The 19,033-nt window shown below is 40.8% G+C and overlaps 1 protein-coding gene across 6 annotated transcripts in view; it reads left to right on the forward strand.

Annotated features, from left to right (window-relative positions):
• The first annotated feature begins 10,726 nt into the window (after positions 1–10,726).
• The window catches only part of Postn (periostin), a 30,503-nt gene continuing 22,196 nt past the window's right edge, over positions 10,727–19,033 (forward strand). For all 6 annotated transcript variants that reach the window (XM_055596903.1, XM_055596905.1, XM_055596906.1 and 3 more), the window contains exons 1-5: positions 10,727–10,865; positions 12,272–12,370; positions 15,592–15,656; positions 17,165–17,322; positions 18,643–18,807. In XM_055596903.1, the coding sequence (XP_055452878.1) occupies positions 10,738–10,865; positions 12,272–12,370; positions 15,592–15,656; positions 17,165–17,322; positions 18,643–18,807 (615 nt within the window). In that variant the 5' untranslated portion in view covers positions 10,727–10,737. The remainder of the gene's footprint in view (positions 10,866–12,271; positions 12,371–15,591; positions 15,657–17,164; positions 17,323–18,642; positions 18,808–19,033) is intronic.

Genomic DNA, 19,033 nt, shown 5'->3' on the forward strand with positions numbered 1-19,033 from the left:
ATATATATATATATATATATATATATATATATATATATATATATATACCATATGTGCCTTTCTGCTTCTGGGTTAGCTCACTCAGGATGATCTTTTCTAATCCCCACCATTTGCCTGCAAATTTCATGATTTCCTTGTTTTTAATTCATGAGTAGTATTCCATTGTGTAAATGTACCACACTTTCTATATCCATTCTTCTATTGAGGGACATCTAGGTTGTTTCCAGATTCTGGCTATTACAAATAAAGCTGCTATGAACATATGGACAATTGAGCAAATGTCTTTATTGAATGGTGGTGCATCTTTTGGGTGTATGCCTAGGAGTGGTATAACTGGATCTTGAGGTAGCACTATTCCTAACTGTCTGAGAAAGCGCCAGATTGATTTCCAAAGTGGCTGCACAAGGTCACATTCCCACCAGCAATGGAGGAGTGTTCCCTTTTCTGCACATCCTCTCCAGCATGCATCATTCTTTGGGTTTTTGATCTTAGCCATTCTGAAGGGTGTGAGGTGAAATCTCAGGGTCATTTTGATTTACATTTCCATGATGACTAAGGACATTAAGCGTTTCTTTAAGTGTTTCTCTGCCATTCAATATTCCTTTGTTTAGAATTCTCTGTTTAGCTCTGTACCCCATTTTTAAATTGGATTACTTGGTCTGTTGGTGTTTAACTTTTTGAATTCTTTATATATTCTGGATATTAGCCCTCTGTCAGATGTAAGGTTGGTAAAGATATTTTTCCAGTCCATAGGCTGTTGTTTTGTTATGATGACAGTGTCCTTTGCTTTACAGAGCTTTTCAGTTTCATGAATTTCATGGTCCATTTATTAATTGTTGATCTTAGAGCCTGTGCTGTTGGTTCAGGAAGTTGTCTCCTGTGCCAATGCATTCCAGGCGCTTTCCCACTTTTTATTCTTACAGGTTTAGTGTGTCTGGTTTTATGTTGAGGTCTTTGATCCACTTGGACTTTATCTTTGTGCAGGGTGATAAATATTGGTCTATTTGCAGTTTTCTACATGTAGACATCTAGTTAGACCAGCACCATTTGTTGAAGATGATATCTTCTTTCCATTGTAGGGTTTGGCTTCTTTGTCAGAAATCAAGTTTCCATAGGTAGGTGGGTTTATTTCTGGGTCTTTGATTCGATTCCATTGATCCACCATTCTGTTTCTATGACAGCACCATGCCATTTTTTGTTTGTTTGTTTGTTTTGTTATTGTTGCTTTATAGTACAGCTTGAGAACTGGTATGGAGATACCTCCAGATCTTTTATTATAGAGGATTGTTTTAGCTATCTGGGGGTTTTGTCAATACAATTCCCATCAAAATACCAACACAATTTTCCACAGACCTTGAACGAACAATTCTCAATTTCATATGGAAAAAACTAAACTGTTATCTATCTGCTTTTATCTATCTGCTTCCAGGTTTAAGACAAATTTTTATACACAGTTCACTCCATCTTTAACAAGAGATAACTCAAGACATTTTAACTGTCAATTTTGGTGCTTTCAAGTGATGTCTGCTTCAGGCTGACCACAGTGCTTGACAAAGCCAAAAAGCAGACATTGTCCAGTCACCACTGGGTTTTCACCTGATGTGAGTTCATGGTTGACAGTTTGAGAAAGATGACCTCTTATGTCAAATTTAACAACACACAAGAATTATTTGGAAATTTACTTAAAACCTGTCTTCTGCTTCAGAAATAATTCAAAGCATCTGTAAGGAGTTAAAAGGGAAGATATTATTAGCTGATTATTTAGCTTAAGAAAATGAGGCAGAGTGGTGATTTATTGTCCTAATGAGCACAGAGATAATGGCTGGAGAATTTAGGGGTCATCCCAGGTCACTGGCTTCCAGAATCACAGCCTCTTTCAAGTATGTAGCGCTGTTTCTTCCTTAGCCTTGGTTGTTAGTTTTAATTTGTTTGTTCTAAGGCTTTACCTTCTATTAGTATTCAGATACCTCCTCCAGTATTAAAGTGATGTGTGTGTTTGAGAAAAAAGAGAGGTAGAGAGAATGATCCTTGTTTGGGGAGAGGCAGGGCACTAATCTTTTTGTGTTAAGATTTACTTAGGATTTACCCTTAGATGTGCTAGCAGACTCTGATCTCAAGTAAAAAAGATCACGTTGAAATGCAAAAAAAGCCCTGGATTTAATCTTCAGCATGGAAGGAAACAGAAAAACCTATCTGAAAAGATCTGAGTGTTACCCATGATAGTCCAGAGAGGTGTGTGCATGCTAAGCCAGTTTCCCATCACTCTAACAAAACCTTGAGATAAGTAACAGTTTGCTTTTGGCTTGGTGATTATGAGGCTTTAGCCCATGCTGCTGGCAAGGTGGACACTTAGAATCCCCCAGCAGGTGAGCTGGATGGTGACAGTGGGGAATGTGAGAGTATTCAGACAGTTTATCTCATGGCCAGAAACCAAAGAAGAGGATGACCCCAAAAGACCTCTGTAGCTGCTCTTTGCTACTTTGTGAGCTCTTCTTTTTTCCATGCTCTATCCCTCCAGTTATACCCCACCCCCATAATACTAGATAAGAGAAAAACAAGGATAAAGGGGAAAGAAGAATTAGGAAGACCCCTGGACCTAATTTCTTTCCTTTTGTTTCTTCTTTGAACACAGCTACTAACAAATGACCCCAACCAGTCAACCGACTGACCAACGACCCACCACCACCCCACCACCAACACCACCTCTCAGGGTCCTCTCCTTTATATGCCCTTTGTTAAGTCCTCAGAATTCCAAACATCACACAGTCACAGAAATTAACTGCAGCTGGAAAAACCACTCTTCAGCTAGAGCCTGAGGCAAAGCATGGCCAGCTGCTCCTGACAGCCTGAGGCAGCGCCACATCCCTATACCTGGGATTAAAAAGAAAGCATGCTCGTATAATATTTCTGTGTCTTCTTAATGAACCCAAAAATCCAGAATTCTCACTACAAACCTCGAATTAGGCTCCATGTCCAAGGTTTCACCATCTCTCACTAGTGTTAGGATAGGCTTGAGCCTTTTTCATCAGCCAGTGGGAGACATCCTATATTTGATTCTAGCAGTGGACACTGGGTGAAATTCTTCTTTCTTTTCTTTTCTTTTCTTTTTTTTTTTAAGGCAACTGCTCTGAATAGTAGAATTCCAGTCATCAAAAAACTTGGTGATAAAAGTCTGTCGGGTAATCCTGATAACAAGATTGACAGTTCCTTCCCACAGAATAAAATTTATCTTTTCAGAAGCCCCAGAATGCAGCTGGGTTGAGTAAGAGAGTAACTTTCCTTTGATGGTGGGTCAGTCATGGAGAAGGGGCTGTTGTGACCTGACCAAAAGCAACTTGGGGGAGGACAGGGCTTCCTTTCCTTGGCTTACAATCCTGGGTCACAGTACATCAAAATCAAGGCAGGAACTCAAAACAGCTTATTCACGTAAGATCCACAGCCAAGAGCAGAGAGAAACAGACGCACCCATGCTGGCTGCTTTCAAAGTTCCATAGACTCAGCTAGCTTTCTTCATGGACACAGTCCAGGACTACCTGCCCAGGGAATGGTGCCTCCCGTAGTAGGTTTGGTCTTCCCACGTCAATCAGAAATCAAGACCATCCCACACAGGAATGCTTACAGGTCAAGCTGATCCAGACAATTTCTCAGTTGAGCACAGCTTTCTAGTGCATCCTAGGTCAGGAGCAGCTGATACTTAAGGTCCATTTTGTTATTCTTTCTGTTTGAGGGAGGAAGGACTGTGGTCAGAGATCTTCTTGATAAGGAGCCTATTATTTAAGACTGAGCCATCCCAGAAATCTGAAAACCAGAAGCCAGAGAATGTGGGTGACTTTCCCCAGCTCCAGAATGAGGACAGTGTGGAGGCGATCAGGAAGAGGAATCGGAACAGACATGGGCACGCTGTGATGTTCAGGCTGCAGGAGGCTTGACTGGGGTAAATGCAAGTACATAGTTATTGTTTTTGTAAATCTTCTATGACCCATAATTGAGCCTATCATCTAAGAAAAACTATGGTGTCTGTGAACCCAAGCTTAAGCTCAGTAAATATCCCAACTTCTGGAGACTAAGGACTCTGGCACCCTGGCAAAGTACATGCCTTCTGAATCCTGTCTCTGCAGCATGAAGTTTAATGCTGAATGAGATTTGCAAACAGAGACTATCCCTCCTGTTCAGACTTAGTCTTTATTTAACTCTACTTCTTTTTATTGCTCCCTTACCTCTTTCCTTTAATTAGCTTATCATTTGTAATTTTATCCTAAATAATTTTAGCTTCACAGCATTCTCTGTTTGCTTACCTCATTCCCTAAGACACCTGGGAGACACCTTTCAGCTAGAACATTTGCCTCACGGTGTACAAAATGAGGAGCTGGAAGAGCCAGCCCTAGCCGGTAGACTGCAGAGCCAAGTGTGGCCAGCAGAGGATGCTAGCATGAAAGGAAAGCAAGCTCCAGAAAAAAAGATTTGGGACACCTCTGATGCTTCACTGTTCTATTTCAACAGCAGCCCAAAAGACAGGAAAGATTCAAGCTTCGACTGAACATCCTTCCCTGTTCTGAAAGATACTGGACATTTGGGCAATAAATAAGCTCTTAGAGATACTGTATAAACGAAAGGATATTGAACAATGTGTTCTTGACTGACCTCCGAGCCACTGAAGGAATAAAGGAGAAAACAAAATGGTTTGGGAGTCAAATGAAAACATACAGGGAATTTCCCAGAACTCTTGGTATCCATCAAAGACAGTCCTAAGATTGCTTGAGCTACACCTGTTAAGTGTTTGTTAAAAAAATATCAAAGAGATATCAAACGATTTAATTAACATGTCTCTTAAAATTCTTAGAAAGAAAAGAGCAAGCTAACTTCAGACACAGTCAACAGAATGAAATTCTAAGGATCAAGGCAGAAATTAATGAACTGGAGACTAACTGAAAAATAACACACAAATGAATGAAGCAAAGATAAGTCTCTGGAAACATCAAAACAGAATTGGCAAGCCCTTAGATAAACTAAGCACAAAGAGGGAGCAAGAGAGATGTTTAGAAGAATAAATGACACTACTGAAATTAACTCGTTCGGATTCTCAGACAGGTTTATAACAAGACCATCACATTATTACTCAATATGATGCTGTGTCTGTCTTAGATCAATAATCTACAAAAAAGAAATAAAAGAGGTAGAAAAGAAAGAAACAAAATTTTCCTTAATGCTAGGTGACATCATCTTATATTTAAATAACCATAAGGATGTGAATAAATACGTCATGAGACCTGCCTATGTACTCAGTGGGGATTTATTTAGACATAGAGAAAGGCAAAATTGCATAATTCATGGGAAATTGATGGAACTGGAGATTGTGGTGTTAAATACCACAATCATATATACATGACTGGCAAGTGTCACAAATATATGATTGGCACTAATTTTTCAACAGATAAATACGGAAAAGCATGTGTGCAGAGGTGGAAGTGTGAAACGGGGCTCTAGAACACACCTGTGTGGAAGAGAAAGCTCCCACTGAAAGAGGAAAGAGGAGCCACCTTGTGGGTTTGTCTTAATTCTGACTAAGACTTGACCAAAAGTACCAAATGTGCCAAAGCAGAGGGTGGCGTTCTAGTAAGTTCTTTTGATTGTAGCAACCATTCTCCCTTTACCTTAGTGTCTGGCTGAAGGAAAAACAGAAGTTGTTGTGGATTCGAGCAGGTGGTTAGTCTGTTGTTTTTGAAAACTTGATGTGGGCAATATCAAGAGTGCCAGAGAGGAAAAAGGAATGTGAGTGTGAGAGGCTAGCAATTGTGTGAATCAAGTTTGTTTAACAAAAATCTAGTCGCAGCCTGGAGGGATGTTCGGTTGGAAAAGTGTAAGTTGCAAAGTAAGTTGTCTTGTCAGTATGAGAACCTGAGTTCAGGCTCCAGTAAACCGTAAGAGGCCTGGCATGGTGATGCACATTTAGAGCCCTGGCAGGCAGTTCTCAGAACACACTGGTAGGAGTGTACTCCAGGCTCAGGGAGAGATCCTATCCCACAAATAAGGTAGCTGAACCTAGAAACGATCATCCTGACCAAAGTAACCCAGAGCCAGAAAGAAAAAAACATCGCATTTCCCATTTATGGTTGAACCCCAGCTTTCACTCTTTAAATCTCTATGCGCTTAGCTGAGAATACCTGCGGAAGCCAGGAAACTAAAAAGGGGCCACAGGGGTGGGGTGCTGGAAGGGAAGTATTAAAATATTACAAGAGGGGAAAGAGGATAATGAGCAAGGAGGTTTCAATGGCTGGGGAATAGAAGGATAGCATGGAGAAGGGTTTGGACAGGAATAGATAATAATGTCTGAAAAAGACAGATAGAAACCTACTATTGAATAAGTATATGTATATATTATATACTTTATATACTATAAACTATGGTATAAGCATCCTAAAATACACACACACACACACACACACACACACACACATATATATATATATATATATGTTTATAGATACACATACAGACATAGAGGGTAGGGTGTTGTAGATGATTTTGTTTTGATCCCAGGTGTAGCATATGAGGCTGATTCAGATTGTCCACAAGAGGCAAACTATTTGCCTGGTGCAGGCTCTGAGAGGGGCTCTTTGCCAGCTGCAGATAGTTTAATTCTGAGGACTCTGAAGAGGGAATAAATGCCCGGGCTCAGAGAGAAGGGAGCTCTGAGAAAGAAGGCTGCTGGTGCCCCCTCCCACCTGCTGCTCTCGACTGCTTTTGATACAGTGGGATGAGAAGAACGTTCCTCTCAGAAGCCACAGTTTACCAAACAAAAACCCAAATTCAGGTGTGGGATACATTCTTTCACGTTGTTGGTGAGAGGTCTCTCCCCTCACTCCAGACAATACAGGCTTTTGCCATTCCTCTCATTTGCCAACCAGATCTTGATAGTAAGACCCTGTCGGTGAAAGCAACATACTTTTATCATAGAACATGAAGAAAATAAGCTGGTATTGGTCTAGAAGCTTTCTCCATGGTCACAGCCTTCATAGTATGAAAAGGTGCTACGCAAGCCGCTGGGGGAGAAAAGCCACCATCAGGCTTAGCCAGACATGGACCCTATGAACTGGAATAACGACTGGCCTGGCATGATGTGCCGGGGAGAGCAATAGCTGTCCTTAGCATTAATTTGGGATTAGTGGACATAAATAAATAAATAGTAGGACATGAAGTTGAGAGTGGACATGGAGGAGTTCGGAAAGAACTGGAGGGCAGTAGGGTGTGTGATCAAAATGCACCGTGTACATATGCAAAATTCTCAAAGAATAAGGTGGGGAGCGATAGAGGAAGACGCTCAGTGTCAACCTTTGGCTTGCACTCGTAGGCACACAGATGCGTTTCAGCCTGTATGTGTGCACGCGTGCAGTCATACTTTCTTTTTCATGTGTCAGTCAGTGTAGAAAAAAAAAAAAAAACACTGTAAGTGAAGCAATTTATTTCCAACCGTTTACTACATTTCTGCTCTTCATCCAGATTTGATGTCAGTGATTGGTCCCTTCTGCATCAGCCTTAAGAGATTTCTTGGAGGAGATTATTAATTCCTACTTGGTTGGCATTTTGAAATTAAGTTGCTTTCTGTGGATTTCAATGTATCCGTTTAATAGAAATGTAATAGGTATTAGCAAGTGTTTCTAAACTCATTTCTATACTGTACTTTCTCCACTAGATGTCTCCAAAGAAATACAAAGTAGATGCCGCTAATACAACATACATTCAGTGTTAAATGCACAAATGAATCCCGTTCAGTGAGGGTGAAGCTTACATGGCTGACTACTTAACAGGAGGAGGAATTCTTTGCTTAAAGGGCTTTCAAAGGCAGAGTCCAAGATGGGGGAGAAGACAGCATCACCTTCCATTACCCCAATGGCTTCCGCCATGCTCCTTTCACAGTTAGCAGCCGAGAGACTATGGTTCTTAGTCTGGTGTGCAGTAATTTAAATTCTTTCAATGTAATAATTTAAAATATTGCCCTCACTCAAAATATCAGAGGCCACTAAGTCTTGTCCTGAGTTTCTATTTGCAGGGCTATCGCCCAGGCACTCGAAAAGGCTAGCAGTCTCCACAGACCAGGTGCCCAGCTGCTGAGGAGCACTTTCTCTAAAAAGAGGCAGGCTTAACCTCAAGGCTTGGCTGAGTGTTGCGCAGTTTAATCTACACGAAAGCAACTTTTAGCTCGCGTGCCATGACAACCCATGAACCACATGTTGAAGTAGAAGTATTTTAAAATTCACAATACAATCAAGACCAAGGGCATACTGCACACAGTTTGCGTGCATGGGCTGAGTGCAGAGCCCATGAGGAGTCCGGGGGAGTGCAGGAGTTTGAGGTTGGGTTCACAGTGGTGAGTAAGCGGGGCAGTGCAATGACCTCATGGTCTCCGGAGGCCAGATAACAGAGAACTGCCTATAAATCAGCATCCCAGGGCTACAGACAAACGGCCCTGTCTCTTGGACACACTACCTCTCTTCAGTTACATAATGAACCACTTCTTTCTCATAAATGACTTACATCTCTGGGTCAGACTTCATTTTCATGATTTCCATCATCTTCGCAAGTGGTAGGAAAATTGCAAGGTCCAGCGGGGTCAGGATCATTTCACAGAGTGGAAGAGAAAGGGCCCTGTGTGGACAGAGTGACTTTGGATGAGGGCCCCAGGGGAGAGTATGACCGTCCACTGATTTTTCCAGTAGCTTCCGCAACTTCGCTTCTAGGTTTCAGAGTTGCCTTCCTTCCTTCAAGCATCCTCAAAATGTCAGTCATGCTCAGATCCAGTCTTTAGCTTTGGATTTTCTCCCAGCAATTAACATACATCCTTACTCTTTGACCTGGCCTCAGTTTCTCAAGTATTCTGATTTCTTCCTTATCTAAATTCTTCACTTAAAAATCTCCATTTTCCTTGTTCTCTGGATTTATGGGTGGTCCGTGTATCATCTGGATCTCGTTTTCAAGACCCTCCCTGTTGTCTTACTTACCCTAGTTGGTAAATATTTGTGGAGGGTTGGCATCCGTTGACTTCCATAAAAGTTTTGTAAGTCTCAAACATGATACTCTAGGTAGAAAGATTTCAGATTTGTATTATTAGAAACTATAAAAAAGGGCTTCAGACTGTCTTTTTTGTTGTTGTTATATGAGGCCCTGTGCAAAACAAAAAGAATGTGTTGCTTGTCAAACTATCACAGTAACCTCTCTTAGATAAATGATATTACCAAAAACATTCTAACAGTCAGCTGATTGATATTAGGTAAACCTTACATGCCTGAGGTAGGGCTGCCTGTCTAAGGGTGACAAGAAGCTGTTTACAAAACAAAACAAGAAAAAGGGCAGATGGAGATAGAATACTTTCGTTAAGATAAATATAAATAAGAGATTTAATGTTATTTATCACACAAATGCCCTGTGAGGAACATGGTTTGCGTTCCACGATTCATTCTCTCCCAGCTCTCCAGAGATCATTTTTTGTACATTTCCAATCCTTTAATACCAAGATTTCAGAAGTGACAGAGGCCTCTGACTCATGTTCAGACTGTGTTGTTTGATTGTGTACTCCCTCAATAAGTCAACTGTTAGTTACAGGATGGGATTATTTTAACAGTGAAAGGCAACCCCACAGGAAGCTTGCCCGGCTCCCCAGATAAGGATTCTCTTTGGCCTAATGTGGACTCCCCTTCAGCTTCTCAAACTGTGAAGCATGAAGAGTCCAGGCATGGTGTCTCTAGTGGAAAAACAATACCGAGAGCCACAACCGAGGGTAACTTCACAGCATAGCACAGAAAAGCACCTCCTTTCTCTAGGATGCTTTAAAATCTGCCCACTCACAGAGACCTGTGGCCATTTCCACTCCCAGCCCAGGGCGCTGTCGCATCTTTATAAGAAGGATTCTCCACATTGGGCACGTCCATGTGAAGAGGTAAAAACTGTGCCTTCCCTGAGCTAGGGAGGCTGAAGTTCAACACCAAGAAAGTACATTTGTTCTTTTAAAAACCAGAAGCATATTCTTGGCAGCAGCCCTGTTTCTTAATATGCATTTAATTACCACATTACTTCTGGATTAGTAATACTTGTTTCCAGGGCTTATCAGCATATGCAGCCTGTGTGTAATAAAAAGCAATAAAAAGCAAAAGTTTTATGATATGTATTTCAAAAGTTAGAGAAAACTCTCCCAAAGTAGATCTTTGTTAATTAACCCTCTATGCTCATTACGAATGGGAAAGACTTAGCCCAAGTTTTATAGAACTGCATTAGCTGTGGAAATCATACTTCACATGTGCTGTAAATCTATCCAGGATTTGTATTGAATCCCCTTTGTGATTTCTTTCCTGATGAAAAATAACCTCAGTGTTCTGTTGTGGAATACTTAAGTGTGATAAGATCAAACCAGGAAAGTAAATGAGCTCAGAGACATAGAGAGTGGGAGAAGCAGAAGGCAGAGAGTCCTCCAAACTCAGATACAACCGTTTTCATAAGGTTAACCTATAGATTCAAGAGACAGGCGTCCCATGGCTGAAAACAAATAGAAGGAGTTCGGTGTGCTCAGAACCTAGTAGCTTCCATAGGCAGCACCCAGCTGGTGCCTCTGCAAGGCAGCTGGACTGCTCAGGTTGGCGGGGCGCCCCCTCCCACAGCCGGAGCTCCCTCCCACATCCCAGAGCTATATAAGTTCAGCTCTCCAGAGCAAGGGCCAGTTCTCTTCCTGGACAGAGCTCAGGGCTGAAGATGATTCCTCTCCTGCCCTTATCTACTCTGCTGCTCCTTCTGCTGCTGTGTGACCTTAACCCCACAAATGCCAACAGTTACTATGACAAGGTCCTGGCTCACAGCCGCATCAGGGGCCGGGATCAGGGGTAAGTCCCTGGCTTGTTTTATTTTATTTTTTACACTTAGCTTGTTCTAGAAATATGTACGATATTCCTTTACAAATGTACCTCAGGGTAGTTGTTGTAGTTTTACTTATTGCAAGGTAACAGGAAAAGAAAAAACAATGAGTATTCTGTAAACATACATATGTGTATATGTATTTACATATACGTAGATACATAGTTACAATGACATGTCTTAAACTCGGAAGAATTGCTATCACCATAACAAGTATTATTACTTTATGTGGGTTATTAATTTCAGTGCAATTAACAAAGTACCACAGGGTAATCCTTTCAGTTTACCTGGGTTTTTATTTTCTTCCAAAACTGCAGAATATGGTTTTCAAAATTAAAGCATCTGCTCCCAGATGGAATCATGCCAAAAGCTTTGAGACGCCTCACAGGACATCAGCACAAATTTCATTTTATTTGTATATGAAAATAAAACTCTGGGCTGAATAACTGCTTCTCTGAATAGTAGAAGCATATTTATCTTTTAGGATAAATGTAGGATTTTAAAAAGTTATTAGAAACAAGTTACTAACTGAAGCAAACATCTGCACTTTTTACATGTGGTTCTTGGCATCCTCCCTAAGCCTTGGGGGGGTTTTCTTAAATCTCAGAGCACTCTTCACAGTGTTGTGAAATTTCCATGCCTTTGAGTGAACTTAAAATTGCAATAGAGGGGGATGGCTTTATTTGTTCTATTTAAAGAAACAAATTTCCTTTGCGTAAAAGCATTGTTTGAAGGCTACTTTTAACATTAATGTACTTTTGTAAGTACACAGGGAACCACATAACAGTGTGTAGTGAGACCTGTGTCCTGTGCAGTCATTCTCCCACTGTTCAGGCAAATCCTAAAGTTGCCCATCCTCCATATGCATACATGCTTAGTTTTAAAACTAGGGTTTTCTTTTCTCTCCCACTAACAGCAGTGTGTATATAAACAATCCAAACTCTTCTAACTCCAATTCTTTTTGAGTATTTCTTCCAGGTTAATTTTTATTTTTGAAATACTGGTATTTTAAAAAATAGTAGCAGTCATCTCAATGGTAGTCTCAAGTATACAACATGTCCTTCTTTCTTCTCCACTTCTCTCTTCCCCTTTCTCCTTCCTCTCTTCTTCTCTCCTCCTCTTCTTCCTCTTCTCCTCCATTTCCTCTTCCCTCTTGTATCCCTTCCCTTCCTCCCTCTTCTTCCTATCTCCCTTAGACTTCTGCTTTTCCAGGGACTCAGTAGGACTGGATCAGGAGTTAGGTTTGTACAAAGTTAGAATCCCATCTTGGAATGTCAAATCTGCATCTGAGCATTTCTTTCAGGCACCTGACCTATAACTGCAAAGAGGCAGTCACCATATAGATTAACTATTTTCTCTCCCCTCTGCTTTCCAGCCCAAATGTCTGTGCCCTCCAGCAGATCCTGGGCACCAAAAAGAAATACTTCAGCTCCTGTAAGAACTGGTATCAAGGTGCTATCTGCGGGAAGAAAACGTGAGTCTCCCTTTTCTTCGTTGACAGTTTGAAGATTCAACAGGATGGCATGCACCTCTTCTGGGGCACATGCCCCAGTCTGAAAGTACTGCCTAAACTCATGTGCTTTTAAAGCAAGGCTCGTACATAGGTAGAGAAGCTCCCTCTCATCACAACTGTTATGAGTGGATTTCTCTCTAAGACCGTGAGCTGGAGATGCCAAAGTAGGCCCATGACAGTGTGAGATGGCCTGAATCTTTGTTGCTTGGTCCTCTTTTGTCTTAACAGAGTCAGTTAAACTCTGTGTTTCATTTGCCCTTCTCACACCTACACACACATATGGAGGGGGGCAGGGGGAAAGGGGAGAGAGAAGGAGAGGGAAGGAGAGAGAGGGAGAGTCAAGGTAAATAAATTGATCTGAAATGTAAAAATTTTAAAGCCCAAATCAATGTTTCTCTGGTCATTTATACATTATTGAAAAATATTCCACTTCATCCCTGAGTTTTCACTGAAGCAATAAGGCTTCACTGCACAAAGCTGCTCCATCCTCAGGAGACCATGATGGTGCTAGCAGAAGCTCATGACTCAGTTGAATATCCCCGTAGCTAACAGGATGATTCTTCTACGGCTTTCCTGTATATTCCACAGATCAACCTAAAGCTGAAGAACATTATTGCCTATGTGGTAGACAAGGTTATTGATTGGTTTTACATAACTATTGATAAGAAAAAAAAGCCCTGGGTCTATAAAGGTTAGGAATCACTTACCCAATTCATCATTTTACAAGAAGTGAGCTGTCTTAAAGGTAGGATAGCTTAGTAAATCAGAGAGGGTTTCCATGTTGTCCCTAGTGGTGAAAACAATGGAAGAGCCCCTCACTGCCATCAACCTGAATTGTGACCTCTATGGGGTAGTCTTGAGGACTGCAGAATCTAAAGATATGCTTAGCACACCATGGTCAGCCTCGGGTACCCTTCAAAGACACTGAAGCCGGAGGACTGCCCCAGCCTCTGGGATACTTTGAGCTCCAAAGTGAGACACCTTCAAACCCTCAAGAACAGACACATGCATACATACAAACATAACTTATTTCTATCCTTGTGCTATTGGGGCAAACACTCCATGCAGAACTATTTAACCTTGGGAAGTTCATGGACTTTTCCATGTTGAGTGTTTAAAAGGAAGTGTTTTTTACGTTCATTCTGGAAGTTAAGGACATCTTATTTCAACAAAGTTGTCACACAGCAAAAGCCAAGAGTCTTGTTTTCCATTAAACAAAAGTCCTGTTTGTAGCCAAACTTGTTACCAAAGCTGTATGACTGTCCCCTTAGCAAAATGTCTTCCAATAGCTTCCACTTCAAAATCACACTTACATCTCTTCACTGAAACAAATGCAAATGCTAATCTCAAATATCCAAAGAAACCAATACTACAGAGAGTGAGGAAGCCTGGCTTGTCCTCAGCTCCCTTCTTCTCAAGTTGTCAGTGTCTTCTGTATAATGTCATTTTTAGGTTGGCTTCTTTGGGAAGCCAAAGAGCTACTTTGGGAATTTACTAGAAGGAAACAGGCCAGGTCTCAAGAAAAGCATAAGCATCCCTAGGCTTAAGGCTTAAGGTACAGTCTACAATAATGTAGAATCCCTAACATAAAGCAAGCTCCCTGTTGATGCTAGTGACATTTTCAGCTGGCTTTCTATGACATTTTTGTTGCTGCTCAGATAGTGAGGACAAATTCCCATGCATCAAGCTGTGTTGATAAATGATTGTCTTCTTCTTCTTCTTCTCCTCCTCCTCCTCCTCCTCCTCCTCCTCCTCCTCCTTCTTGCTTTTCTTCTTGCTTTATTCAACTTCCTAACCATATAGGAAAGCAGATTTGTGTGTGACTAATGCTCTTTGGGAACAAGACTAAAATACTTCAGTTGTATTTGAGACATTCACTCAGATAAACACATTGTCCACTTATCAGCTGAGATTACAGGGCACCATTCTACAAACTCACCCCTTCTGCTGTGTGACTTTTCTACTTCAGAGCTGACTATCTGATTATATAATTTGTTTGGAATAGCCATTTGACTCATAATGACAGTGTTCTGTTATCATCACTGTTTATCTTCAGATGTCTAACTATAGACATATCTCATTGTTATTGTTTATCATGCTCATAAATCAAACTCAAGAGGACATTTAATTAACTCCTACATAGTCTATTTATTTCCAGGGAGATCTATGTAAGTCTAATTGCCACCAGGGGGCAAATTAAGATTTGTATCAGGGCTACAGGCAGTTTCCTTATCTCAGGTGCAGCCAACTCTTGAAACTGCAGAGAACATTAAAACAAAATAGGAAAATGTAAACTTGTATAGCACAGTTAAATTAATAATAATAACTAATAACTTAATTAATTAATAAGAACTATTGATAATTTAAAGCAAAACTAACTCTGTGTCTTAGTTAAGAATGAAGCTTACTTGGTTGACTGCTTCCCTTGAGTGCTTAAAGCTCTGGGTTCGATCCCCAACACAACCTAAAACCACAATGATGATGTTCATCCTAGAGAATCAGAAATTCAGAGTCATCCCCAACTACCTAGGGAGTTCAAGCCAGCCTGCACACATGAGACACTATCTCCTGGGGAGAATAATGAAATGATAAGTCTAGAGAGGTAATAAACGAGTAAATTTGATGAAAACATCATATCATGTATATGTATGAAAACATCAAAGAAATATTTGTTTTGTATAATTCATGCTAATAGTTTTACATGAGATAGGATTTCATACATTAGAATGAGTTAGTGTATTTCTGTCGTTTCAAGGTAGCGTATAGCAACAAGCATTTTCTTGCTCCTTTTAGCTAACAAAGTTATTCTGAAAACATTTTTTTTTTTTGAGATTCACAACTCTTTGTATTTTGATAATACCTCTGCTCTTCTCATGTTCAACTGTTTGGAAGGCTGAATATATCAAGTGGCTTGTTTAAGGGCAAGCATCTCGCACACAGTGGGCATGCACAGTAAACTCCATTCTTCAGGACCAAGATCCAGGAACCTTTCCCCAGTGCCATGACGGTGCATAGAAAACTCAGAATTGCACAAGTATCTGGTATCTGAAGGATGGAAAGAAAAACTGGCTTCTACGATCTTAGCGCATCGTAGGACTAAGTAATCTGTTCTATTAGGCTTATGTTAAGTGAATCTTTTGCAGTTCTCTGTTTTAATATTGAGATTCTCCCCCTCTGTGCAGCACTGTGTTATACGAATGTTGTCCTGGCTATATGAGAATGGAAGGAATGAAAGGCTGCCCGGCAGGTAAAAATCTACATTTCTGCACTACATGGGGAACTATTTCTCTGTGAGGAATGCATTTAGGGAGCTTGTGGAGAAGCCAACAGTGTGTGCCCGCATGAGGTTACAGGTGTGTGAACGTGCATGAGTGTATGGGTGTGTAGAACACTCTTAAGTCTGACAACTCTTCACATTTTTTTTGTGATGAAATCTTAGACCTCTCCCCATGCACTGGAAGCTGACGGTACCTGACCTGATGGGACGCCTGGTCGGAGGCAGCTCCCCCTTCAGGGAGGTCCCTGTCTTTGAGCATGGCCTCTACTTAAGAAGGCAGCATCCTTAGCTGACCGTCTCCGAGTTTGTAATGGAAACAAACACTCTGGAATGTGCTGGCCCATAATTCTGTCAATGAAAGAAGTTACTTTTCATTCCCTCTGGGTACGCAATGCCAATCAGTACCCTTCCCCAGGTCCCAGCTCCTCAGCAGAAGGGTCTCCCCCGGGCACGGGTCCTCCAGGCGTAAACTTCAGAGAACTTACTGTCATGGAAACCAACCCATAGACAGTCCCTGGCTAGTATTGTATTCAGAATGAGGTGCTAAGTCAGCAACGTGCACTGCACAGTTCTGAGCAGCTGAGAGATTGTCAAAAACCTCACTTGCTGAGACCCAGTGTTTGCTTAGTGCTGGTGGTGGTGATGGAATGTGACTAACTCATGTCACATCTGTAAACAGATGTGTCATAGGCTTTCTCATATGGAAACTTGCGCTTAGTAAGTGTAGGATGTATTTCGTTCAATATCAGCATGGGCATGCCATGAAACCTGGTAAAATTTAACCTTATTCACTTCTTTTTTTGTAAAATTCATGATTTAGTCTAATAATTGTCTTGGGGAGTTCACTAGAGTAGCCATTTACTTTACAACCATGTCCAAATGACACCAGTTTTCAAATCAACAGGGTCAGAAAAACAAGAAGTCTGCATAGTGCTAGATCTACCTTTTCAGGTTGGCATCAGACATGCCAGAAAAAGCTTCTGAAAGTTTTAGCTATGTTTCCCTTGAACGGAGAGAACTATGTCCGTATATCCCTTTAGGCAACAAGAACCGTAACAATTATAGCTGTAAACACAACATGCTGCTTACAGACTCGGCCAGCATTGCAGCTCGGGTTATCCTGGCCGGTCTCTGTGAGGGCAAGGAGCAGCTTGTCTTTAGCTGAAGTAATCGGATATATTCTCTGGAAATCCTGACTGAACTGTTAGTGATGGGGCAGGATGTACTAAATGTTACTTCAGTTTGATATTTTAAAACTCACTTCCTTAACACAAAGAAGTGCAAAGAAATACTAGTCTGAGTGGTACTTTGTAATGACGCTCAAAATGGACACATTGGTTAAAGTGGTTGGTTTGTGGGATTTTGATGCTTAAGTTGATTGGTTCGGTATATTGGGGAATAGATGAAGTTTGAATGCTTGTGAAAGCATATCCCGGAAATCAAAGTTCTAAGCGTCTGCTCGTCTCTGACTATCGCAGTGATGCCTATCGACCATGTTTATGGCACTCTGGGCATTGTGGGAGCCACCACCACTCAGCACTATTCCGATGTCTCCAAGCTGAGAGAAGAGATTGAAGGAAAGGGGTCGTACACATACTTCGCACCAAGTAACGAGGCTTGGGAAAACCTGGATTCGGTAATATGGCCTTTCCATTATCTGAGACATTTATTGAGTGACACTGCCGTTTTCATTTTAATTGATCAACTTATATACGAGTTGATGGGGTAGTGGTGTGTGTTTATGCTGTCACAGCAGAACTCCGCAGGAGACACTCTCTTAAAAGGGAAGAACAATGGGCTGAAAGAATTACTATTGTTGTTGTTGATATATTCCTCTCCTCTTACCTTCTTGGTTGTAAGAAAATACACATAAGTTCAGACAACATATATATTAGAAAGGTAAATGAAAGTGCCTAGCTAAATTTAAAAATTTATTTTAAGCTGTAGTACATAGCTGTATATTATTATTGTTGATAAACAACATAACTACAGTTTCACTGAAGAAGAAGCTTTAATAGTTTATGCTCGTCGATATATGCATAATTACCTGCCACACAGATTGCTATTTCAAGATTTTCAGTACAGCAAATATTTAAATATTTGAACCAAGTGTAATAAACAATATTTGATTTTTATGAACAGACTAATTCATGACAGACTAATCCATAAAATATTCCTCAATTTCCAATTGTATATAATTAGTAGAGAAATAAGTTCCTAAGTTCTGCTCCTGTGGAGATGAATCGACTCAAGGCAGCTTCTCAGGCACAGCATCCTGTATCTCTGCTGTGTTAATGCTGAGTCGAGATCACTTGTCTTTTCGGCATCTCGTCCTCCACCTTGTTCCTTCTAATCACACCTGGGCATCCTCACCTTCATAGTAAAAGTTAGATATTTCCTCCCGGAACTGCACCCTGCCCTTTGCCTGCATCGCGACAACTTTGGCTCTCACATTAGTGTGCACAGCTATGATCTCTGTGGGTCTTGTACTGATTTCCCTTGGAGCCTCAATGATTCTGATCTCCACATTAATATTATTCTTCAACATATGACATGGCTACGTAAGTAAAGGACACTGAAAATGTAAGCCATTTCTTAACTCTATAAATAATTGCTTTTCTTCAACCCTTTCCCCCATAGTAGGCAGAATCTATATCACCATTCAGACTTAAACACTGTAAGTGACCCTGGCTCATCAGTCTGCTGTCATGTTCAACAGGAATGAATGCTTGCAGAAGACCCAAATTTAGTTCCCAGCACCCACATCAGCAGCTTACAACCACTTCTAACTCCAGCTCCAGACACCTACAGGCACTCTCACACACATGGCACACACAGACAGCACACACACATGCATGGGCAAACACACACACAAACACACTCAAGAACAAACCAGGTGCATGAGAGAACTTCAACAGCAAACCACAACAATGAACTTTTATCTAATTCTGCCCAGGACATTCGCAGGGGACTGGAGAACAACGTCAATGTTGAGTTGCTGAATGCTTTACACAGCCACATGGTTAACAAGAGAATGCTAACCAAGGACCTGAAACACGGCATGGTTATTCCTTCAATGTACAACAATCTGGGCCTTTTTATTAACCATTATCCCAATGGGGTAAGTTTTATTTGTAAAAGTGTTGTTTCTTTATTTATTTATTTATAAAATTTACATTTCGGGAGTCATGTTTTTTCTCAGTTTTATCTGTTCCCTTGATTGAATGTTTACAGAAATGATAAAATGTTTGTTAGTATAAAGTAAATGCTTGTATTATGATTAAAAGAAGAAGAAGAAGAAGAAGAAGAAGAAGAAGAAGAAGAAGAAGAAGAAGAAGAAGAAGAAG

Source organism: Psammomys obesus, unplaced genomic scaffold (genome assembly GCF_907164565.1).
Source record: "Psammomys obesus unplaced genomic scaffold, mPsaObe1.curated_primary_1811, whole genome shotgun sequence".
Taxonomy (NCBI): domain Eukaryota; kingdom Metazoa; phylum Chordata; class Mammalia; order Rodentia; family Muridae; genus Psammomys; species Psammomys obesus.